Below are 22,050 nucleotides of genomic sequence, written 5' to 3'. Positions count from 1 at the left end.
TCTTGATATATAATACCGGGCTTCCATTCCTGCTGACACACGTCGACCCCTTCCTTTACTAGATTGGGATTCAATTGTTCAGGTGTAAATTTCAAATTAAAGTTTATACCTTACACCTGTAGAGACTCACTGTGGACGCTAAAGATACTAGTTATAACCTCCTGTTGTGTCCAAATTCGGGAACGCATTTCAAATTACAAAGGATTAACTTGCATTTTGTGAAATTTTTAAGACATTCCTGAACACAGAATTATTCTTCATACAGTTTATACACAATTGAAAACACTGATAAGTCTAGAATTATAAAAAGGGCGATGAATATCGAAAATATACATTTCAATGCTTACTTTAAATGAGTCTGTGGTACATATGATATTTCATCACCTATCTATTATTGCAGCATTGTTGCATTTGTAGTGTGTTCGAATTGGATTTCGAGTTGCGCGGTCATATTATAGAAATATTTATTGTTTATTAGCTGTACATAAACATGTTCCTGGTGACAATAGTTCTCATATTATACATGGTCTTTAAAATTCGGACAATATAGGTTGGAACAATTTGTCCCAGCAACGGATTTCCAGGCTATTGTGTCACAATACATGTGATACGGTATAAAGTCATACTAAGAAGTAATTCCTACATAGACGTCGTGGGCCCAAAAAAAGGAATGGGTGTCTATCGGTTTATTAAAAAGATGTAAAAGGAATGGTGGAATTTATCTTATATGGAATATATATTGACGGCTAAAAGTCGCCAAAATTAAGATATAATTTTTAGGCAGTTATGATGTTCCTGAATCAGCAATCATTACTGATGTACCATGAGAAATTAATGTGCTGTCAAGAAAAGCATTCAAATTAGTCTCGATTATCGTATATATATCCGGTGAAGCAAAACTCTTTGCTAAGTTAACACTGTTTTATCCTGATACCAAACATTGTTAAGAATTGTAACTCACTGAAAATTTGGACGGCTTCAAATAACGTGCCGAGGAATCCAAGTTTTGAGTGAATATTCAGGACAGCATATTTGCAATTTTTTCCTGTCTATATGATTGTGATCCATGAAATGTGTTCCTCAATTTTGACCTCTTTCCAAGTATTGCGCACTTTAGGTATCTCACTCGATCCTTTTTTGATTTCATTGCGTAGATGATCATTATATTTTAAACGAATATGATTTTATTTATTTAATCATCACAGAAAGATCATTATTTCTTAATTACATAATATTCATAAAGAAAATCCATTTGAATTCAAGAAACAAGCAGGTTTTGGGAGAAACAATTTTTTCGTGCGGAATGTTTTTTAGACGAATATGACAGAAACAAGTAGTTTTATGAATTTACAATATACTTTTCATTATACTTTATTCATTATTCACATTTTTATCATTTAATGATAGGTTTGTGACATGTTCTATCGGTCCTGTGTGACATGTACAAAATTAAATTTTGAGAGTGATAGACGTTTAGCATAAAATCATGCAAATATGGAAAATGTCTGAATTTTTGAAGCCAAATTTTGCGATAATTATTGAAGCCATATATCTAAAATTTGACTTCACTTACCCCCATGTTTTATTATGTCAAAATGATACTGAATACATATATCTAGACAACTGGATTAATTTTATAAAATTCCTTAAATTCAGAATGTTTTTTTATTTCAAATCAAATTGAAACTATAAGATAATTATAGATATTGTCTATTTTAAGTGCAAAAAGGTCACAAAAAATATGCAGCTTCGTACAATTTTTTTTTCATAATCCCTCTATTTAATGAGACCAACTGACAATTGTGCATAATTAAAAACAATATTTGAAGAAATAAGTTTGCTTAATTAAAAATACTGACTACAAATCCTAATCATGTTGACAATGACAATTTCTTTATTCTCTGAACTGCATAAATTACAGTGTTGAGAAAAATGACAAAAAAATTGAACAATAATACATATAATACATACATTGCATGCATTGGAGTGACAATACAAAAGTGAAAAAAAAGGAAAAAGGAAAAAAGTATGATTAGCAATTCACCTAGAGAGCTAACTCTCTCAATTATAACTTTAATGAATTTACACAGATTAATCAACAATTTTTTTATTATAAGTATTAAAGAGTTGTTGAAATTTGTAAACATTTGGTTGTGTGTAGAAGTATGAAGGTATGTATAAACTCTCTTATCTTTAATTGTAATATCTGTACAATGAAAGAAATAATAAAATTCATCTCCTATCTCATTACAGTTACATATGGTACATACTGTATACGGTTTTCACGAGGTATATCATACCATCTACCTCGTTCTATAGGCAATTTAGCATTACTTGTTCTAAAAATACAAAAAGATTTCTGATATTTGGAAGGCAGATCTAATAAGTATTTTTCCAAGGATAATGTGGTTTTAAAAATTCTATAGTTAAAACCTTTTGATGAATTATACATTTCACTATTCCATGACTGCTTGAATTGGTCTAGAAGTATATGAAAAACAGTTTTCTTAAGCCACTGGATATTTACATTTTGTTGATACAAAATAAAAGATAGACAATCATTCAATATTTTAACAATAAATTTAAACCAGCATCTGTTCATTTTACCCATTGCATATTGTAGTTTTAACGAAACTTTATTATTTTGTGAAAAGACAAGTTTACTCAAAAATGCTATCATGCGGACTTTAACATTAATTATTAGTGGGTATCGTCCAAGTTCCCCATAAACCATATAATTTGGTGTTGAAGAGTTTAGGTTTAAGATATGTTTACAAAATTTCAGATGTAACTTTTCAACCAGTGCTATATTACCAAATCCCCAAACTTCACATCCATATAGTAAAATTGGTTGAAATCGCATTTTAGGTCAAATTAAATTGGCCATTACTCAGAGGGATGAACACTGACCTCCCATTATCTTTGTATTTTTAAGCATATTTTGTCAACAGATTTCAAAGATATAATTCTAAAAAAATTCTTGATACAAGAACATTAAAGAGTGAGATACCTTAATCTTATAAAATTTAAGGAATTCGCGTATTAATATTAACATGTAATGCCTATTTCGCTCTAACGTTTTGCGATTGAGAATGTTAATTTTTTTAACATCGTACCGTCCCTGTGCTGTCTATACAATACAGGACCAGCTCTCTAGTCCTTCTGACACACGTCGACTTTTCTATTTACCTGATTGAAGTCCTATTGTGAACGGTGTAGATTTCAAATTACCATACATAGTAGAGTTTAATTCTTACACCTGAGGGCCCAATATTCTACCTGTATGGATTCTGGAACTTTATGGATAATGCCCAGTCTCTCGCTGTGTCCAATTTCAGACATGTACACAACAGGAGTATTATAGAAAGGATTTATTTTGACTTTCCTAAATAATGAAACATTTAACATATCTTATATGTAGTGCAACCGCATTTATAACTAAAGGGGCATGGTCACGATTTTGGTCATAAATTATTTTTCCGTTTTTAAAGGGGCATGGTCACGATTTTGGTCAAATTTTGGTCAAATTTTATTTTTCTGTTTTTATTTTAGGAATGCATTTCTAATGATCAAATGAAATTTGGGTGCCAGTCGATGAGTTTTAAGTAAGATATAAGGCTCACAACTCTTCGTCAAGTAAACAAGGCTCGTGCCCTGTTTTTGTTATTGAACATAGGTTCAATATACCAGTAAAAAATCTTTTTCAAGCTGATTAATCTTTTTATTCATTTTAAGCACAAATATACAGTTCCTAACGATTGACACACTTATTAGAGGTCTAATACTGGATTTTTCATTTCAACATTCAAAATATAAACAAACGCTTTGTTTACATAGCGAAGAATTGTAAGCTCTGTAGCTTGCTTATAACTCAACAAATGACACTCAAATTTTGGCTGCCTATTAAAAATGCTTTACTGAAGCATTGTAAACATTAAAATCGAAAAAATAATTTTTTACCAAAATCGTGACCATGCCCCTTTAATGTTTACAATGCTTCAGTAAGTCATTTGTTATGGTCAACCAAAATTTAAGTGTCAGTCGTCGTGTAAGAACATACAGAGCTTACAATTCTTTGCCATGTAAACAAAGCTCTGTTTTGCGTTTTGAAAGAAGTGAAAAGCCCAGTTTTAGACCCAAAATGAATGAGATAAACAATAGATACTATTTATTTATGCTTAAAACAAATTAGAACGAAAAGAAATTAGCAAGAAAAAAGGGCTTACTGGTGTATTGAACCAATGTAAACAAAAACAGGGCACAAGCCTTGTTTACATGACAAAGATTTGTGAGCCCTGTGTCTTGCTTATAACTCTACTACTGACTCTCAAATTTTAGTTGATCATTAGAAATGCATTTCTAAAGCACTGTAAACAATGAAATTTGACCAAAATCGTGACCATCCCCCTTTAATTCACAATGGAAATCCATTAATACTACAAAGATACGACAAAAAATCATGTCTTCATCTAGATTGATTTGTCATTCGGTATAGAAATACTAGTACGTATTTTCATTAACTTTGTTATTTATTATAGTCATGAATGAGTAGATCGAGTCACGTGGTCACAGTGTAGAGGTAAATGTACTATGCTGTAGTATGGTACTGTTCGCTGTCTATCAGAGAGACACTGCAGAGAAATGCCAAGAATCCCGAACCCCGCTAAACTATTTAAAGAGTTCATTGTTAGCTAGTGCTTATCAAAGAAAGGAAAAAAGCTATGATTTGTCTATGTATGATGCGACGCTGTAGTACCCTGCGGTAGTGTGGCCCTGTAGGTTGTCTATCAAAGAGAGACACTACAGAGACAGAGTCCCAATTATTTAATATTTGTTTACTATCCTAGACAATGACGATAGTGCCAACTTAGCCATTGATATCACAAATCTCTTGCGCCGTGTAGAAATGAGTACCGCGAAAAAAATACCCGCCAAAAAACAACTCAGCTAAGCTGTTTAAAAGAGGGACTTTCAGGTCATTGTGAGTGCTTATAAAAAAGATGAAAATGTTATGATATTTCTATGTAGGATGCGATGTACGCATGTTTGTGTGATGATTAAAATGCTACGGTTATGTAAACCTATCTTTCTATAAACATGATACTGCCCCATTCTTTTATTCATTGGGAGATACGATCGTGTCGTATTTATAAAAAATTGAAATATCAAGCTGATGTTTACCAGGTCATGCAGAAAGTTTGATAATTAATTCGATCTTTTTTTTGCGCAAGTACAAAATATATATGCATGGATTATGTTACCAAGGTGACGATTCAGAACGGTTTCACAAAACACTCAGGAGGTTCAAATGTGACGTGTGAATTTATGGGACGAAATATTAGCATCATTTTACTTTTGTATATATATGACTACCATTTTTAATTACAATTTGATCTCATCATAAGCATACACTATGAAGGTCTTAGTTGACTCCTTGGGAGTTACTATGTAGTAAATGTATAAATAATTTCTCCTTATTCTCCGTACTAATATATACTGTTCGGATATAGAAATTTGTGTTCAAGCACTCTTTGAACATCCAGCACTCTACGTAAATGGATCTCGCCATATCAAAATCGTTGTTAATCCATATTTCGCGAATTGTTCTCTTTTACGATATTTATATGATGTGACGCTATTTAACATGGTGACATGTTTAAATTAAACACGCCCTCTGCTGTGAAAAATTTAAACTGATTTGATTATCAAAGATCGCATCAAAGTTCAATATCTGATAAAGCTTTGTTATTGGTCAATATATTTTATTGGGCTTAGAAAAATTTACGTCTTTTCATGCAACCAAGTTAAGATGAGAGAGGACCGTACACTATTATCTGCAACGTATTTCGTTATTGTAACAGATTTGATTGGATCATCTTATATTAATTCTAACATGCGGTGACTTCTTCGTATTCTGAATAAACAGGTGATAATTCATATACGTAAGGTCATTTCTTACAACTGAAGACTAGCGTTCTAGTTTCCACCTACATAGGCGACGGAACCGTAAAGGGGGGGGGGGGGGGGCTAAAGGGGCACACACACACTTTGTTTGCAAAGTTAGACATTATTTTTTTTGTCTTGCTTGTCAATGTTCCTGATAAATCTAGCCCCCACCACCACCACCACCACCAATTTTAATTTGCTTCCGACTCCACTGAGCCTTACAGAACAAGATGTTTGTGATACACAGATACCCTCTTATCGTGTCCAATACTTTAGTATTAGGAACGTAATACAAACTACGGAAGAATTTAAAAATTTATATTGACATTTCTGAATAAAAAACAATTTTTATAACAAAATAATGTGTTTACATAAATCACTATAAAACTGTAGTCTATTAGTATACATATCGAACAAAATATTGAACAAGAGTTATACAAACATATAAATGCCCTATATACCAATATCTAATCAGTTTACATGGTTATAGAAGATCATTTTTCTTTCAAATATAATGTTTTTCAACACTGACCAACAGACCAAAGTTTTCAGAATTTTGTATTTAAATTGTATCAGGAGTCAGGTGAATGAATTCATCCAAAACATCATATTCATCAGAAAAATTAGCATATTATTATTTAAAGTTAACAAGTTTACATGATATGTTTTAAATATCTATGTGTGTGGGAAGGCAGTTTGTGGCCTATTACTATCACATTTTTTAATTTGTGTCTTCATTTTTTTTTTACTCTATACCATCCATTTAAAAAAAATAATAATAACTTCCATCGTTCGTTACCGTAATCAATGACTGTGAGACATTAAATACAGTTTTGCTTACATCCATACATTGGATATTTATATATTGGAGGGTTGTATAAAAGTCATTGATCACATTGTTTACATATTACAGGTCACCAATATAATAAACTATATATCATATTGCATATTTGGAAACTTAGCACCGTCCCACAACAACACAACAATCAGCCGTCTTGTAACATTTCCTTCTCTTCTTTATTTCCATTGACAATAATTTTAGTGCTGCCATTTTTAACCTCCATGTCCACATCGCCACGTTTCGTCGCATCCTTTTCCGGTACGCTTGCGTATTTATCTTTGTTACAACGTTTGTAAATTTGGTAGATAATGGTGAGCACAAACAGAGGTAGAGGGGTCATGACCCCGGAAGCAATGGGTGCCACGGCTGCTATCTCGCCGTCAGGGGGCGGGAAGGCAGTGAACATGAGCAAAATAGCGACGCCCTGGTTTTGAATGCCAGTCTCTATAATGATAGTTTTGACCTTGGTCCAAGATTGTCGTAGAATCAGACTGATGATACCGGAGAGTATATAACCACAGTACGGCAGCAGGGACCCGGCCAGAATCACCTTGGGTTCAAAGAACTTGAAGATAAAGAGATTGGTGTAGATGCCCACGGAGATGAGGATGATGATGACGAAGAGAGTGACGGGGGTGATGATCTTCATCAGGACTTTGGTCAGGCGCGGGAGCTTGTACTTGATGGCCACGCCCACCAGTAGCGGCACGATCAGGATGATGAGGGCGGTGAAGATGTTCAGGAAGGGGATATCCATCTTGGTGGCCCCGCCCAGCTCGTCAGTGAACACTTTACCCAGCGTGTAGATCCACAGAGGCATCATTCCTGTAACATACACACTCAGGATACAAAACTTTACTTGACAATGCTTTGTTTAGAAAACACACTACTTGTTAACAAAATTAGCGATGTTTAGATTCATATATTTGACTTAGATACTACATGTAGTATAACATTTCTAACACTTAATAATCGCGAGCGGAAGAAGATTTTACGTAACGTTCGTCGTTTAGTTTTAGGAATAAACAACGGACATTACGAAAAACTGGAACATTGACACACACATGAAGAAATTGTCTACGTCCTAAAAATTAAAGGTACTGGCAATGATAGACACAAAATCCTGAAACTTAACCAAAGAACGGAGGGGTGTCTCGCTATTGTTGACTAGTGGAACAGGCCATAGGTTCCCCCATTTTATTCCATTTATAGCGACCACCTCATCTTCAGGATCTTTTTTTAAATAAAAATACAGGTGTTTCATTGAACTTTCGTTTTAGACATTTTCTCTGAAAATTAAAATAGTATCTTAAATATAATTCTTGTTACCTATTTGTAAAAGTAACAATGTTTTTTACCTTATATTTTGTCAACTGAAATTTAAAACTTAGTTTATAACCAGATCTAAGCGCATTTTTTTTACATTCTGCATCTTCGCTAGCCAAGGGTCCTCGGTCCATGGGGAGGGAAGTGGAAGGACAACCACTTGGCTTGTGAAGATGAATGTTGGTGATTACAAATTCTCATTCTCCCCCACGTCTTTAGTTTGCTCTTTTAGCAATCTATGTGAGACACTAGCTCTTAGTAAATAACTTCTTTGTGTCAGAACAATCCATATTACCTAGAGCAGCAATGGTACTAATGGTTGTCATGGTAATCGAGAGTGACAGGTCTCCATCCAATAGATGTGAGTAAATGTTGCTGACTCCGCCTCCTGGACATACTCCGGAAATAAATATTCCAAGAGCCACAGCGGGATCGTTTGGAACAACTAATTTTGCGATAGCAAATGCGATCTGAAATAAACGTTAACACAGATATTTTCAATGTCTCATTACCTTAAAAATGCGCTCAAAAAATGACACTTTTTTTCAAGTGAACCATTTTTCTCAAGACTTTTACAATAATAAGATTGGATCGGAAGACAATTGGTTTAGAGGAGCTCACATTGGTTCAAAGCCTTATTTTCTACTATGTATTCCTTTGATAAGTGAGACATCAGATGTTTTTAAACTTGGAGACTGATTAATTTAGGGGAGTAGTGCAGAGTGACTCACCATGGGCATCAGTATGTACTGACAGCACAGACCTATGGCGGGGGCAACAGGACGTCGTAAGTTCTCCTTCACAACATCAATGTCAAGTTTACATCCAAAGGCCAAGGTCACAAACACTATGAAAATGTAAATAAGTACCCGGAAAACCGTATCGAACACCCCAAGTTTTCTAAACACTACCACATTGAACACGTGACGATCAGCCGTAGTCTCGTTTTGGAGGGAGTTCCCGACCTTTTGCAGTTTGACGTCCAACAACGCCCGCCCTATGAGTTCACCATAAAGAGCCAAGGTCAATTTTCCGCGGAGACCCTTCCTCTGTATGACGTGATAGCGAGGAGAGGGTGTAGATGACGTCACTGGGATTGGAATAACCTGTGGACCGGTGTCGGTTACGTTCATCAAAATGTCCGTGGCGTTGGAGCAGTAGAGGACAATGGCGTCCTGCCGGACGGTAAAGACCACGTGACGTTTACTGGAGATCTCCACCCTGTACCGGTCACTGCTGTGATTACAATATAAAGTGTACTCCACAGAAAACGTACTCTCTTGATACATGGTCAGGACAAACGGCTGCAGCGGGCCCCAGCTCAACTCCATCGGGCCCCCGGTTCGATTCGATGCATTGTCTGGTGCCACTTGACCACTCTCAGCACTTATGCCCTCCAGAGTCAGTAAGAGTATCGCTAAAATCCTCAACGTCATTTTTCCCGGAATGTCCCTTAAATTTTAAATCGGCGTCTGCATACTTTAAATCCTGTTAACTCTGATTCAGAAATCACATTCGAGAGGTCGAGTTTCTGTGGCCGACCGCTGAGACTGACGGGTATCATGTACACCAAAAGAAAACTGAATGGCGTAAAACTTTAAACCCCTTGCTCATTTTATGGACTGTTAATCGTCAGACACTGGAGCTTAATCGCCAATGAAAACAGGCCTCCTTGGCTATGGATTTCAATCAAGTTCGTCGCAAGGTCTATTTGTTGACTTCAAAACTTTGTATTTGTTTGGAATTCCATGTTCTTATGAAAAACAGCCTGGGGTTATTTATTTAGTCGGTGTTCTAGCTGAAATACAGAGATGAATAAAAATTACAGCAATTTAAAGTAATTTAACGTCAGTCCCACGCAACCTTTTTTCCATTCACTAAATTTCTCTATTATACGATGACTGACCCTAATGAAAGCTTATGTAATCTACATGTACTTGTGACTATTATAAAAATAAGCTTGCGTGTCTATGTCTGAGTAATACTGATGCCTCTTGTCAGGAAAGAAATGTCCCAAAATGTTCTATGATAGTGGAATGGCAATCACATATTGCTTTCAAAAAAAAAAACGTACAGCAAAAAATATCCATAAAAACAAACACTTAAAATTTGATACGGATTTATCACTCAGAAAGTAAAAATCGTTTTTCGTTGCTGGATTGTTTGCTTTCTCGCCATTTAATTTGGCATTTGTACGTGTGATTATGAAAATCACGCTAATAGTTTGTCCAAAAAAAAAAGTCAAAAACAAAATAAAACGTGTTGGAAAATAAAAATGGGTGGGTCACTAATAAAGTGAAAATTGTTCTGCTTTGTTACTTTGTTTGGTCTCCGTCCATTAAATTTTACATGTGTACTAAATTCGGTGTCCAAAGCAGGTCTGGTCCAAAGCAAACACTTTAGGCAAACAAACTCTCCATGTTTTGTCAACAGACAGCGTCTGCAGAGTGTGACACAAATAAAATAATCGGGGTGAAATTATACACATTATATTAACCGTGCATATACATGTAACTACTGGTGTGCCCCTGTAAACATTTTACTGGTTATCAGTGGCCCTCAGTGAAGACGATAAGAAAGTCCCATTTATAGAATAATAGTTCATCCACCATTTCTACATGGGGACTTTTACTACTTTGTGAATATAGCGGAACATGGTCACTGCCCCCAGGGAAAGTACCCCACCGACTACTGGGTACTCGCCTATCGCTACCACGAACAAAACTGTCCACTTTACAGATGCTTTATAGACCATGATGTTATCACAGGCTTCCAAAAATTAAACTTAATACTGGGCATTTATAGAACTAAAGACATCTCACTGATGCCTTGAAACAGAGACGCTTTCACGTCATCTACCTTTCAGTAAAGATGACAAGTGGGACGGACAATTCCCACGCATGCATTTGCAATTGCCCGTTCTAAATTCACTTAGTGAATAAGGACGGGGCGAAAATTTAACTTGAGCGAAAATTCTGCGTTAAAGAGTTCTATCAATAAACAAAGAGGAACTTTCACAAAGTTTTAATAATGTAGGTGAAACTTTTAACGCCTTAAATTTACCTTCCAAAATTACAATATTTGATAGGCTTAAAAGTTACCTCTCAGGAATCTCTGTTCAGCTCCTCACACCTTTAGGGTTATCATTCCCAACTATCGGGGCAGTGACGTTGTCATTTAGGTTAAAGACCTGCAGTAATTTATATTTGGATATAATGTGTGCAAGTGGTCCTGAAATAGCGAGTTACGTGTTCCTTTTTTTTTCACCAAAACTTAAATGTCAGAAACTGTGTACAGCTGATCTTACCTGGGGCCCGGTTCTATAGCACCGATCGCTCATGCACAAGCTTTAAGTACGTGGCAGGCAAATGCCAAAAAACCCAAACAAACAAACAAAAACACAAAAGTGTTGAGATCAAACAAAGGAATTCATCCATATGTTCCGTTTACCTGAGTAAGAGGTTGGCCCTGGGTTTGCCCATTCAGCAGTCATTGGAGTCTTTGGGTGCTAAAATGTTGCTTCTCTGATACTAAAAATTCCAAATTATACAATGTATTTCATTATACGTTTGTTGCTCAGATTTGGCAGATCTACTCCAAGACAGTTATCGTATTAAATCTATTTAACGCGAATTCAATCCAACAGTTATCTCTGTAATGTGCTGTATTCCTCAAATTGAATTCCTAATGAAGTTGATATTAAATAAAAGCTGACTGTCCGAAGTCTTCTGCATGGGATCTGATTTCCTAATTTACATTATCATATCTAAAGATTTGCCAAAGGACTTTGTTCCCTCTCAGGATGTAGATTAACATTAAACCAGAAAATGTTTTCCAGAAAAAATATAATTCTTGCATTTTTTGAAAGTTAAGCATTTAAAAAAATCCTGTCATCTCTCCACGTTATTTGTTTCCAACACTCTGGTACACTGAAGCAATGTTGTGATCAGTTCTGTATCTATAATTAGAAATAATTTAACGAGGTTTTTTTTACACCCCGATTTCGTTTTTTTTTCCTAAAAAAAAAGAAGAATTAAGAAGTTTAACATATACACACCATACCCCTCATTCCTAGCCGCTGGTATCAGCTATCAGCCATGAACCAGTGAGTGGACTAGCTATCAGCCATGAACCAGCGAGTGGACTTCGCTGACAACGGTGACTGGCACATGCATGTTTTCTGTCAGCATGGACCTTGTGGTGCGATGAAGTGTAGTACATAGGTTTTTTTTGTTCACAGCATTTAATCAGATTATAATAGAGATTTTGTCAACAAGAAAAAAACAGACGATATTTAAGATAGCACACTTAAATCAATAGCAATTTTAATCAGGCACATAGCAACAGGATGTCGCAGCAAACAGTTTTCTTAAATTTACACGTAGGAAACGTTAACGTTTTTGAATTGAGCCCCCCCCCCCCATTTTGGGGGCCATGTAGAGAAAATAAGGAAATGAAGAGTAAAAGTTATTGATATATTGCTCTACCCCCCCCCCCCCTCCTACGGATTAGGATTTTCATGATTATGTATTTTTGGGGGACGAGTCTGCCCCCTTTCAAAAACAGCGCCACGTGCCTTTTAAGCAATGCAATTGTAACAAAATTATCTAAAAACTTTTCATTTCGTTAGTTAGTTGTAGGAGAGAGAGAGAGAGAGAGAGAGAGAGAGAGAGAGAGAGAGAGAGAGAGAGAATATCACGTACTCACTTTTCGTCCCCTCTATCAGTGATAGCCAGGAAGGAAGATACATATACACGCAGTGCTCAGATAGCAGACGATCAACACACGCACGTGTGCCTGCTCACATGGATAGTTGTTTTTTTTGAAAATGAAATTTATGGTGCACAAGAATTTTAAGAGAAGGAAACGGATAACGGAACTAATAAGTATAATGATTTCATACAATCTGATTCGAATGAAGTCCCGACTTATTACTGAGGAAAGGTCCATGGACCTCAGTGGACAAGTTATGGTCAGACGACACGTCCCTCAGTTTTATAGAACTTTCTCAAGGAATTTGTTACTGTCTTTCAATATCTTTGACAAGCTTTCTTGCAAAAAATTAGGGTACCTAACCAGGCATTTGTGAAAACGCTAGAGAATGCAAATTCCTATTTAATCTTTATTGAAAAGACATATGAAGTACTTGTATGAAAATTTTCGGCATATATATAAATAATTTTGAAATTATAATCATTTTAAAAATGATAATAAATAATATTGATTTTATTTGGTATATAATATGGTCGTTGAAAAGTACGTTTAAAAATAATTATCATTTTGGAGGAATGTGTCGTCTGACCCCAACTGTAACTGTTGATTTAATTGAACATGATGATGTGAATGGCCCGGCACACATCCTAGTCCGTAAACGAGTATCAGGGACGTGTGTGTGTGTGTGTGTATATATATATATATATATATATATATATATATATATATATATATATATATATATATATATATGTGTGTGTGTGTGTGTGTGTGTGTGTGTGTGTGTCCCTGCGAGTATCAATGTATGCGTAACTGGTTCATACAATTACTGTTTTCTTCCATACATGTAGCATAACCTTTTTTTATTTACATTGGGGTTGGGGTGGGGGTGGTAAAAATGCTTTTATTGAAATAAAAGGCTTCAGATAGTCCAAGGATTATAATGTATCAATGAAATAATGTTGGTTTTTTGCTACTGGAATTAACGGAACCAGCAATCATAATGCCGCGCATATACATGTGGGTATATATATATATATATATATATGTAGGTAAGATCGGTTTTCAATTTTCAAGTGCCCTATGTATTATTGAAAAAAAAAAATTATATTTTTTTATATAATTCAGTAGCCCATTTGATTGCAGGTAACTTTTACGGGGAACAAATATAGTTTGTTGAGGTATCATATATCAGGTAGAGCTTTAAAGCAAACCCAACACAATCTCAAGTAAAGTGGAAAATACTCGTATGTTACATATATATCTTCGTTAGACCAAATACAATATTAATACAGCAATAATATACACTGTTCTGCCATTGCACAATAAATAACTCTAAATCAAGACATTGAACTTTGAAGGAAATTACTCTACAGGTAAACATCGAAACAAGGTCGATGTTTTAAATCGTTTTGTCAGGAGTAGGGTAATAAATAAGACAACTGGTGAATGTTACAAATGTTTATTGCACTTTTTCAATAACAGAATCTCTTAAAATGACTGCGTTATGTCTATCCACACACCCAATCTATCAACTAGAAACCTCACCATTTTATACTACCATGGTTCTACAGCATTTACTGCGAAGGTTTTTACAGGTGTATATACAAAATATATGAACACATTAAGTTTCTTCATGTGCTGTGCTGAAAACAACAATACAATTTTTATATAAATGGCACCAATTAGATAATGACTAAGTAAACAATATAACCAGTATATACATGTAGTGTACTGTTATCACTGCTGTATAAATCTTATCAATATGATATCAATTACACAGAACTACAGAACCATTTTAACAAGACCTTGGACTTTCAGTAGGACGTAACTATCTCTTTCTTGCGTCAAAACAAGTTAAAAATGACTCTGGTTCAAGCGAAATTTACACCGATTGCATAGTCTTTGCTCAAAAGCCAGACAAATCTTGTTGATTTCAAAGAGCCATAGATGAGTCGCCAGCAATGAAATAGACAGGCCTACATCACATAGCTGCTTAACACAACTACCCAAAGTCCAAGCTCTCGTTAAAATGGTTCTAAATCTATATATTTTTTAATGAATGGAATGTCAATCAATATAATCCTGTTTAAGGCCTATTAAGATATTTGGCTCTGATAAATCGTATCACAATGGACTACCTTACAATTATAACAACAATGTTGTGTGTCTTTGGACAGGTACGGCATCATCTGGACAGATTTATATCAAATCATAGAACAGAACACACTGAATTAAACTAGAAAACATGTAAACAGGACATACATCAGTCCCAGGCTTTTTCACACCAACACACACACACACCCCCACATATATATACATTAAAGGACTGGATGTATACATATGTGAAGTGATGGTGTAATATCAATTTTTTAATGAAAGGACACCCCAAGAAGTCAGATTCAAACATTGTAAGATCTGTCATCAACTGAATTAATTTAATATCACACAGATGTGTCTCTGTGGTGAATTAAGAATTGATGAGGATTTTGGCAAGACTATATGTGATTGTCTACTTTTTGAGAGTTTGCTCCCTTGCATCTTAACAACTCTGTAGCAAATACAGCCAGACATTAAGGTTCCACACTACACCTTGAAATAGTTTCTCAAATCCGCAGAAAATTACTTGATCATGATAGAAAGCATGATGGATAAGAAGTATATATGTCAAATAGGCGAAAAAATGTTCAATTTTAAGTAAAAAATGATATTTTCAAAAATGTCATTCAGTAAACATGAACAAAAGCCCCAGGTGGATTCGAACTCATGACCTGCGGTTCACAAGCATAATGATTTAACCACTATGCTATGACAATACACATCTGAATCAGTTGATACAAACAGTTTAACAAAACATTTAAATCGCAATCTTGTGACGTAGTGTCTTAAAAAGTACATGTATAAGTCTCGGTGTAGTGAAGTACCTTAAAGTGAAACTGAACCAAAAAGAAATCATAACAAGAGGCCCAGGGGCCACATCGCTCACCTGAGCAACAATTGCCTTAATTCTGATCAAATTAGCATTACAGTATCAAAATATATTGACAACTGAGTACAGTAGATCTTGCTAAAAAAAATTGAAAATCTGCCAATTTTTATCAACCTCTTATTTTTTGGTAAATACCAAGCCCCTTTTGTTGTTGTACCTGTAAGAAGATTTTTCTCTATTCCTATATACCCCCCCCCCCCATTTCATGGCCCCATTTTCTCTAGGGAATCATGGTTTCATCAGACTTAAATCTGCATAACCTTTGCTTTCACACTAAGTACTGAGTTTTGAACTGAACACTTTCCCAGAATAGTTTTAAAGATTTTCTCTTTATATTCCTATGTAAAAATTCAAACCGCCATCACGGTCCCGCCCTACCACTAATGACTGTGATTTTGCAAACTTGAATTTACACTACCCAAGGATGCCTCTACACATGTTTAAACCCTTTCTGGCCAAAAATTCTTTAAAAAGAAGATTTTAAAGATTTTCTCTATATATTCCTAAGTAAAAATTCATCCCCCATTGTGGCCTCACCCTACCCCTGGACTATTATTTAAACAAACTTGAATCTATATGATCTGGGGATGCTTCCACTCAAATATGGCCTTTCCAGGCCTAATAGTTTTGAGGAGAAGACTTTTAAAGATTTTCTCTATCTATAAAAATTCCTCCCTCATTGTGACCCGCCCTACCCCCAGGGACCATGATTTGAACAAACTTGAATCTACACTTCCTAAGGATGGTTACATGCCAATTTGAGATTTCTTGGCCAAATATTTTTGAGAAGAAGATTTTTAAAAGATTTCCTCTATATATTCCTATATAAAACTTGATCCCCCAATTTGATTAATTTTCATAGTTTATCTGGATATATCTAAAGTATATTGTATATTTTATCAAATTTTCATGGTTAAATTTATCTGCACCACTGAAATCCCCCAGATAAGACCATTTCTATTTTTAGCTCATTATTCATGATAAATTTTATGCATGAATAAGGCTAATTTCAGATAGTCATTTAAGTATTAAATAGAGTTTAATCATACATGGAGTCAGATTCACATAACATCTGATACAAATATTTGATTTGGTGCACAAATATTTTTTAATTCATTCTTTGATTTTAAGCTAAATAATCAAATATTTTAATAAGATAGATAATGTCTAAAACACACAACTTCTCTTAGTAGGATATAAAACCCCAAGAAACGTTTTAAATTTAGAGTTTCTTGGTTCAAACAATAGAATTATCCATAAAAATATATATTTGAATGGGAATTTGGTTGCAAATAAATATTAAGCTTATATTCCGGTGTTTAAATTCGGGATTTTTACAAATTAAATTATCTCCCTTTGTGGAACTCTCGTGTAAAGAAGATAAAGAAGAATGATTGGAGAAAGCCAAATGTCAACAAAATGGATGGTTTGAAATGTAGTTTTGGTGAAAATTGTAAAGAGAAAGCAGATAATATACTTTAAGATTGTAAGAAAGACACTTCAGCACACTTGAGATTTTTTGAATGTACATCTGAGTCAGATTTTGCACAAATACCAGAATCATTGTGCTGGTGTGCATGGGCTGAGGCTGTCAAATTTCAGCGGGCGTACATGTGCTAAACACAGGCAGGACTGGAATTCAGTGGAAAAGGAAAAGGAGAACATGCTGTCATTCACTACATAAAAAATCTCAATCTGACACAATCGCGATTGGAATTACAATCATTCAAAGCCGAGAGATATGGATGAAGCTGAGCACACATTTTCCAACTGGTTCTGGTAAGAAAAAATTGCCTTTACCTAATGACATAATTCTTAACAAACCAAAAATATTTATATAACAGTACTCTTTTGTGTACCAGTAAATATTGCTAGGACCTACTACGTGTATTTATGCATAAAATAAATGCACATCAATATCAGATTAAAACTACCCCCCTCCCCATTTGATTAGATATCTATGAAAAGATATACAGTTCATTTTTTATAGTGGTATAGTGTTCTAAACTTAAAATTTACTTGTTGAAATACTCATACAAATTTGAAAACCTAATTTTATTATTCAAGAAATGAATTAGTGCTTTTATAAACCCATGCTTGATCTCAATTTTCTTACCTGTTGTCACTGATAAATTATTGTTTTGATTATGAACAAAAACTCTGTAAAATGAACCAACGTCTAGGGGAAATTAATGCATAATGGACACATCAGAATGATGTTTGGAATTTTACCATTAAATAGGTGTTCGCAGAAGACGCATTGAGAGAAAACTGTGTCAAGATTAATACAGATCTGAAGGAGGAGTTGAAAGGTGTGTTTTTTACACAACTGATTGACTGAATTATTATGATGTTTTCAACTCATAAAACTTTGTTGTACACTATATATGAAACAGAAAATATAAATACAAAGGAGTTGAGGAGTACATGTACTACATGTAAGAACAAATGTTGTCTGATAATTTCACACCAAAGATATGGGGGGGGGGGTGCCAGGCCTGGATCTTTCATTGAAGTATTTAAGAGAAAAACAGGTTTATACATGAAAATGTCTTAAAAATCAAAGGGCATTTCAAATGGTTAATGTATTTGTCCCATTAAGATAGCAGTATAGTTTGTATTCATGCTAAAAGCTTATTTAGCTGGACAACATTAGAATAACTGATAATAACAATGTCTTTTAATGGATCAAAATCTTTAATCATCTACACTTTATATTTAGTTATATTACAATATGTCTATTGAGAGTTCAACTAATCAACATTTGGGATATTCAATTGATACTTGTATATGTACATTAGATATTGTGTATGAAAATCAGAAATAAGATTTGGCTATATTTTTGTCAGTATATAGACTACATATACATTATATTAGATATACATTAAATGTACTCTTTTGTAGAAATATGCTGTTTATTAGGAAAACTACAGATCCTGAAGCAATGGACGCTGGTATATCTTTTTCTAACCCAAGAGGTATAACAGTGAAAAAATATATGTTTTACAATTTAATAGAATTATTTTTATTGTCTAGTGTTGTGGCTGTTTATAAAAGTTTTATGTGCGCTAGTTTTTTGTGTACTGTACAAGATGATTAATGACGCATACTTGGCATTATTATTATAGATTATCATAGATATTCCAAATATGAATTATTTTACCTTTTTCATTATTGCCGCATGGGTGGTAAATATGTTTCTTGAACTGTATGGTTGAATTTCAGTTTTACAGTTCAATGAGTTTAAATGTGATTCAGGCACAAGGACAATGCTAAATGTAGATAAAAGTCACTGTGATCATCTTAGGGATCGAGGTCATTCAAAGATTGGCTGCCACTTGAAATGATTATCATATGTGAATTTTACAATGCATATTTTTTTCTGAGATGTCATATAGTTGTTATTAAAGCTGTCAACGCTTTACATGTATATTATAGTGGTACATATATGTGTGTATCCAACAGCTGAGTTTAGTCTAATACTTTGAATATATATATTTTAATGAATATACCGGTATATATTTATTTTTATATTTATTTTCAGATTTTGATCTTCTGTCATCTCAGAAAACTGTGGGGTCTGATCAGTCCAAAGATGAAAGATCAGAGCATGAAATCTTCAATGAAGCTGTGAAATTATTGTCTTATGGAAATTACTCCCCTGTAAAATCACAGCCATCTATGAATCTTGATCAACTTCAGTATTCAAAGAGAATTGTGATACATGCATGAATTGATATTATTATATTTTCATGTTAAATACTACTCGAAAACCATTGTCAACCTCCGCTTCGCGTCGGTTGACAATGGTGTCCTCGGGGTGTCAATTTCAACTGTTACCCTCCCAAACAGGCACTATTTATATAATGTTAGTCCTCTAATAGCACTACATGTGTATGAATTAATGACGTAAGTCTTCTAATAGCGCTACAGGTATAAAATGATTATTTTAGGCCATTAATAGACAAACATGTATCAATTGAGGATGTAAACTAGATAATAGCACTTCATTATTGATTTGATGATAAGAGTTGTCTAACATCACTTGTATGAATTGATGATGTTATTTAGCCAAAAGTGCTACATGTATGAATGTTGGCTTGTAGCTCTACATGTATGAATTAATGATGTTAGTTATTTAATAGTGCTACATGTATGAATTGATAATTTTATTTGTCTAATAGTGCTACAAGAAGGAATTGATAATGTAAGTTTGCTAAAAACATTACATAATTATATGAATTGATGTTGTCAGTTCTCTAATAGCATTTCACGTATGAATGATGATGTTAGTCCTCTATTAGCACTACATGTATACGAATTGATAATGTTTTTGTAATAATAGCGCTACAGGTATGAATTGATTGTTATTTGGCTAATAGCGCTACGTGTATCAATTGAGGATGTACATGTAAACTTTATGGATGATTCGATGATAAAAGTTGACTTATAGCACTTGTGTGAATTGATGGTGTTACTTGGCTAGCCAATTGTGCTATACGTTTGAATTGGTGATGTTCTTAGACTAGTAGCGCCACATGTATGAATTGATGAGGTTATTTGGCTAACAGCGCTACATGAATTGATGATGTTATTTGGCCAATAGTGAAACATATACATACATGAATTAATGACCATAGTTGTCTTAAATTGCTACATGTTTAAATTGATGATGTTATTTGGCAAATAGTGCTTCATGTATGAATTGATGTTATTAGTGCTATATGTAGGAATCAATGATGTTATTTAGCATTTAGTGCAACATGTATGAATGATGATAATAGTTGTTTAATAGCACTACATGTATGAATTTATGAATTTATTTGACTGAAAGATAAGTGCTACATGTGTGCATTGTTGGTGTTTGGTTATTAGTGCTACATGTATAAATTGATGGTAGTACATGTATTTGTCTAATAGTGTTACATGTATGAATTGAAAATAGATGTCTTATACGGCTACATGTATAAATTAATGATTTTATTTGACTGATAGCACTACATGTATGAATTGATGTTGTTATTTGGCCACAAGTGATACATGTATTAATTGATAATAGTTGTCCACTATTGCTACATGTATAAATTGATGATTTTACATGACTAATAGCACTACATGTATTATTGATGATGTTATTTGGCTAATAGGGATGCATGTATTAATTGATGATGATAGCTTTCTAAATTAAAATTAATTGCACATCTCCGTCTTTTTTTCGTAAGTTACTGAATTATGAATTTTTCAATTCACAGATTTTGTATCTTTTTCTGAAATTAAAATTCTCTATCCGATGTATTCATTGAAGGTTAAATTTGGTTGTATTGCATATTTTATTTCATTGCTTTGTAAACAATGGCTATTCATATTTCATGAAAATAACTGCAATAATTTGGTCTTTGCTTTTTGCTCCATTTGAAGCAAAGGCTCATTACAAGTATCTCTTATAAATGAGTGTTACATGTAGGCTTTTCAGGAGTTTTTTTTTCATATCAAGTAATATATGTACATTTTGAAGTTTATAACTGTATCAAATAATCCATGAATATTAAACAGGTTATTTATTAAGTTAAAGATTGTTATTTGCTGTGTTCTTCTCAGATATCATCTGAACAATATACTTATGCTGTAAACTCTGCTCAAAAATACAAATGTATATGATAAAAAAAATTGTTTGATATGTACACTCATTAAAATTTGAATACATGTAACATGTAATCCATTGTTATTGTATTTTAACAGTTTCATGTCAAAGCGGATGCTTATATAAACTGAGGTGCTGTGGGACATCTGTCGATTTTAATATGGATTAATGTTCATTATAATTGAAATACATTCACCGGTTTAAAATTATCAAATTTTACAATATTTAACCAAAAAGAGCTTTTAAAAATATTTGGAGAGGTAAAAATTGTAAAAACCCAGAGCAGGAGTCAAACTCATGACTTACAAATTCGTAGTACACCCTCTAACCCACTGCGCGTCGCTGTTAGGAGACAAACTTAATTGTCCAAGTTTCCTTTCAATTGCAGCCCCCTCCCCCCCCCCCTCGACTGAGGGCAATTCATAGTAATTCTGTGTGTTTAATTTTTAAGACTACTTATTTCTCCATTACTACTTGTTTTATTTGGCAAGGAAAATCTAAAAAATTATGTAATAGCATTTTTTCTTACCCTAGATAATAGTGCACCATGTCCACCCCCACCCCCTCCCGAATCCACCCACCCCCCAAAATGTC

General features: G+C 34.0%; 1 protein-coding gene and 1 pseudogene across 2 annotated transcripts; one reads left to right on the top strand and one right to left on the bottom strand.

Annotated features, from left to right (window-relative positions):
* Positions 1-6,250: 6,250 nt before the first annotated feature.
* LOC128189804 (ileal sodium/bile acid cotransporter-like) lies at positions 6,251-11,643 on the bottom strand. Of its 2 annotated transcripts, XM_052861567.1 has the most exons (5): positions 11,564-11,643; positions 11,215-11,303; positions 8,845-9,911; positions 8,409-8,583; positions 6,251-7,612 (listed from the first exon to the last, which is right to left on the bottom strand). In XM_052861567.1, the coding sequence occupies exons 3-5, from the start codon at positions 9,547-9,549 to the stop codon at positions 6,933-6,935; spliced, it is 1,560 nt and encodes a 519-aa protein (XP_052717527.1). In that variant the 5' UTR covers positions 9,550-9,911; positions 11,215-11,303; positions 11,564-11,643; the 3' UTR covers positions 6,251-6,932. The 2 variants fall into 2 exon arrangements, with proteins under 2 accessions (XP_052717527.1, XP_052717529.1); XM_052861569.1 differs by lacking the exon at positions 11,215-11,303 and having other exon boundaries at positions 11,564-11,626.
* Positions 11,644-16,990: 5,347 nt separating this feature from the next.
* Positions 16,991-19,547, top strand: LOC128190574 (uncharacterized; annotated as a pseudogene).
* Positions 19,548-22,050: the final 2,503 nt, after the last annotated feature.

This window comes from Crassostrea angulata, chromosome 6 (assembly GCF_025612915.1).
Source record: "Crassostrea angulata isolate pt1a10 chromosome 6, ASM2561291v2, whole genome shotgun sequence".
Lineage (NCBI taxonomy): Eukaryota > Metazoa > Mollusca > Bivalvia > Ostreida > Ostreidae > Magallana > Magallana angulata.
The sequence above is the reverse complement of the archived record's forward strand: the minus strand, read 5'-3'. Positions and strand labels throughout refer to the sequence as shown.

What these genes read in the sequence shown, in the direction of transcription:
- LOC128189804 (XM_052861567.1), bottom strand. Translation starts at nt 9,549, where the DNA reads ATGACGTTGAGGATTTTAGCGATACTCTTACTGACTCTGGAGGGCATA. An exon ending in AGTACATACTGATGCCCATG is followed by an intron (nt 8,584 to 8,844) that starts GTGAGTCACTCT and finishes CGTTTATTTCAG; the next exon opens with ATCGCATTTGCTATCGCAAA. An exon ending in TAGTACCATTGCTGCTCTAG is followed by an intron (nt 7,613 to 8,408) that starts GTAATATGGATT and finishes TGTATGTTACAG; the next exon opens with GAATGATGCCTCTGTGGATC.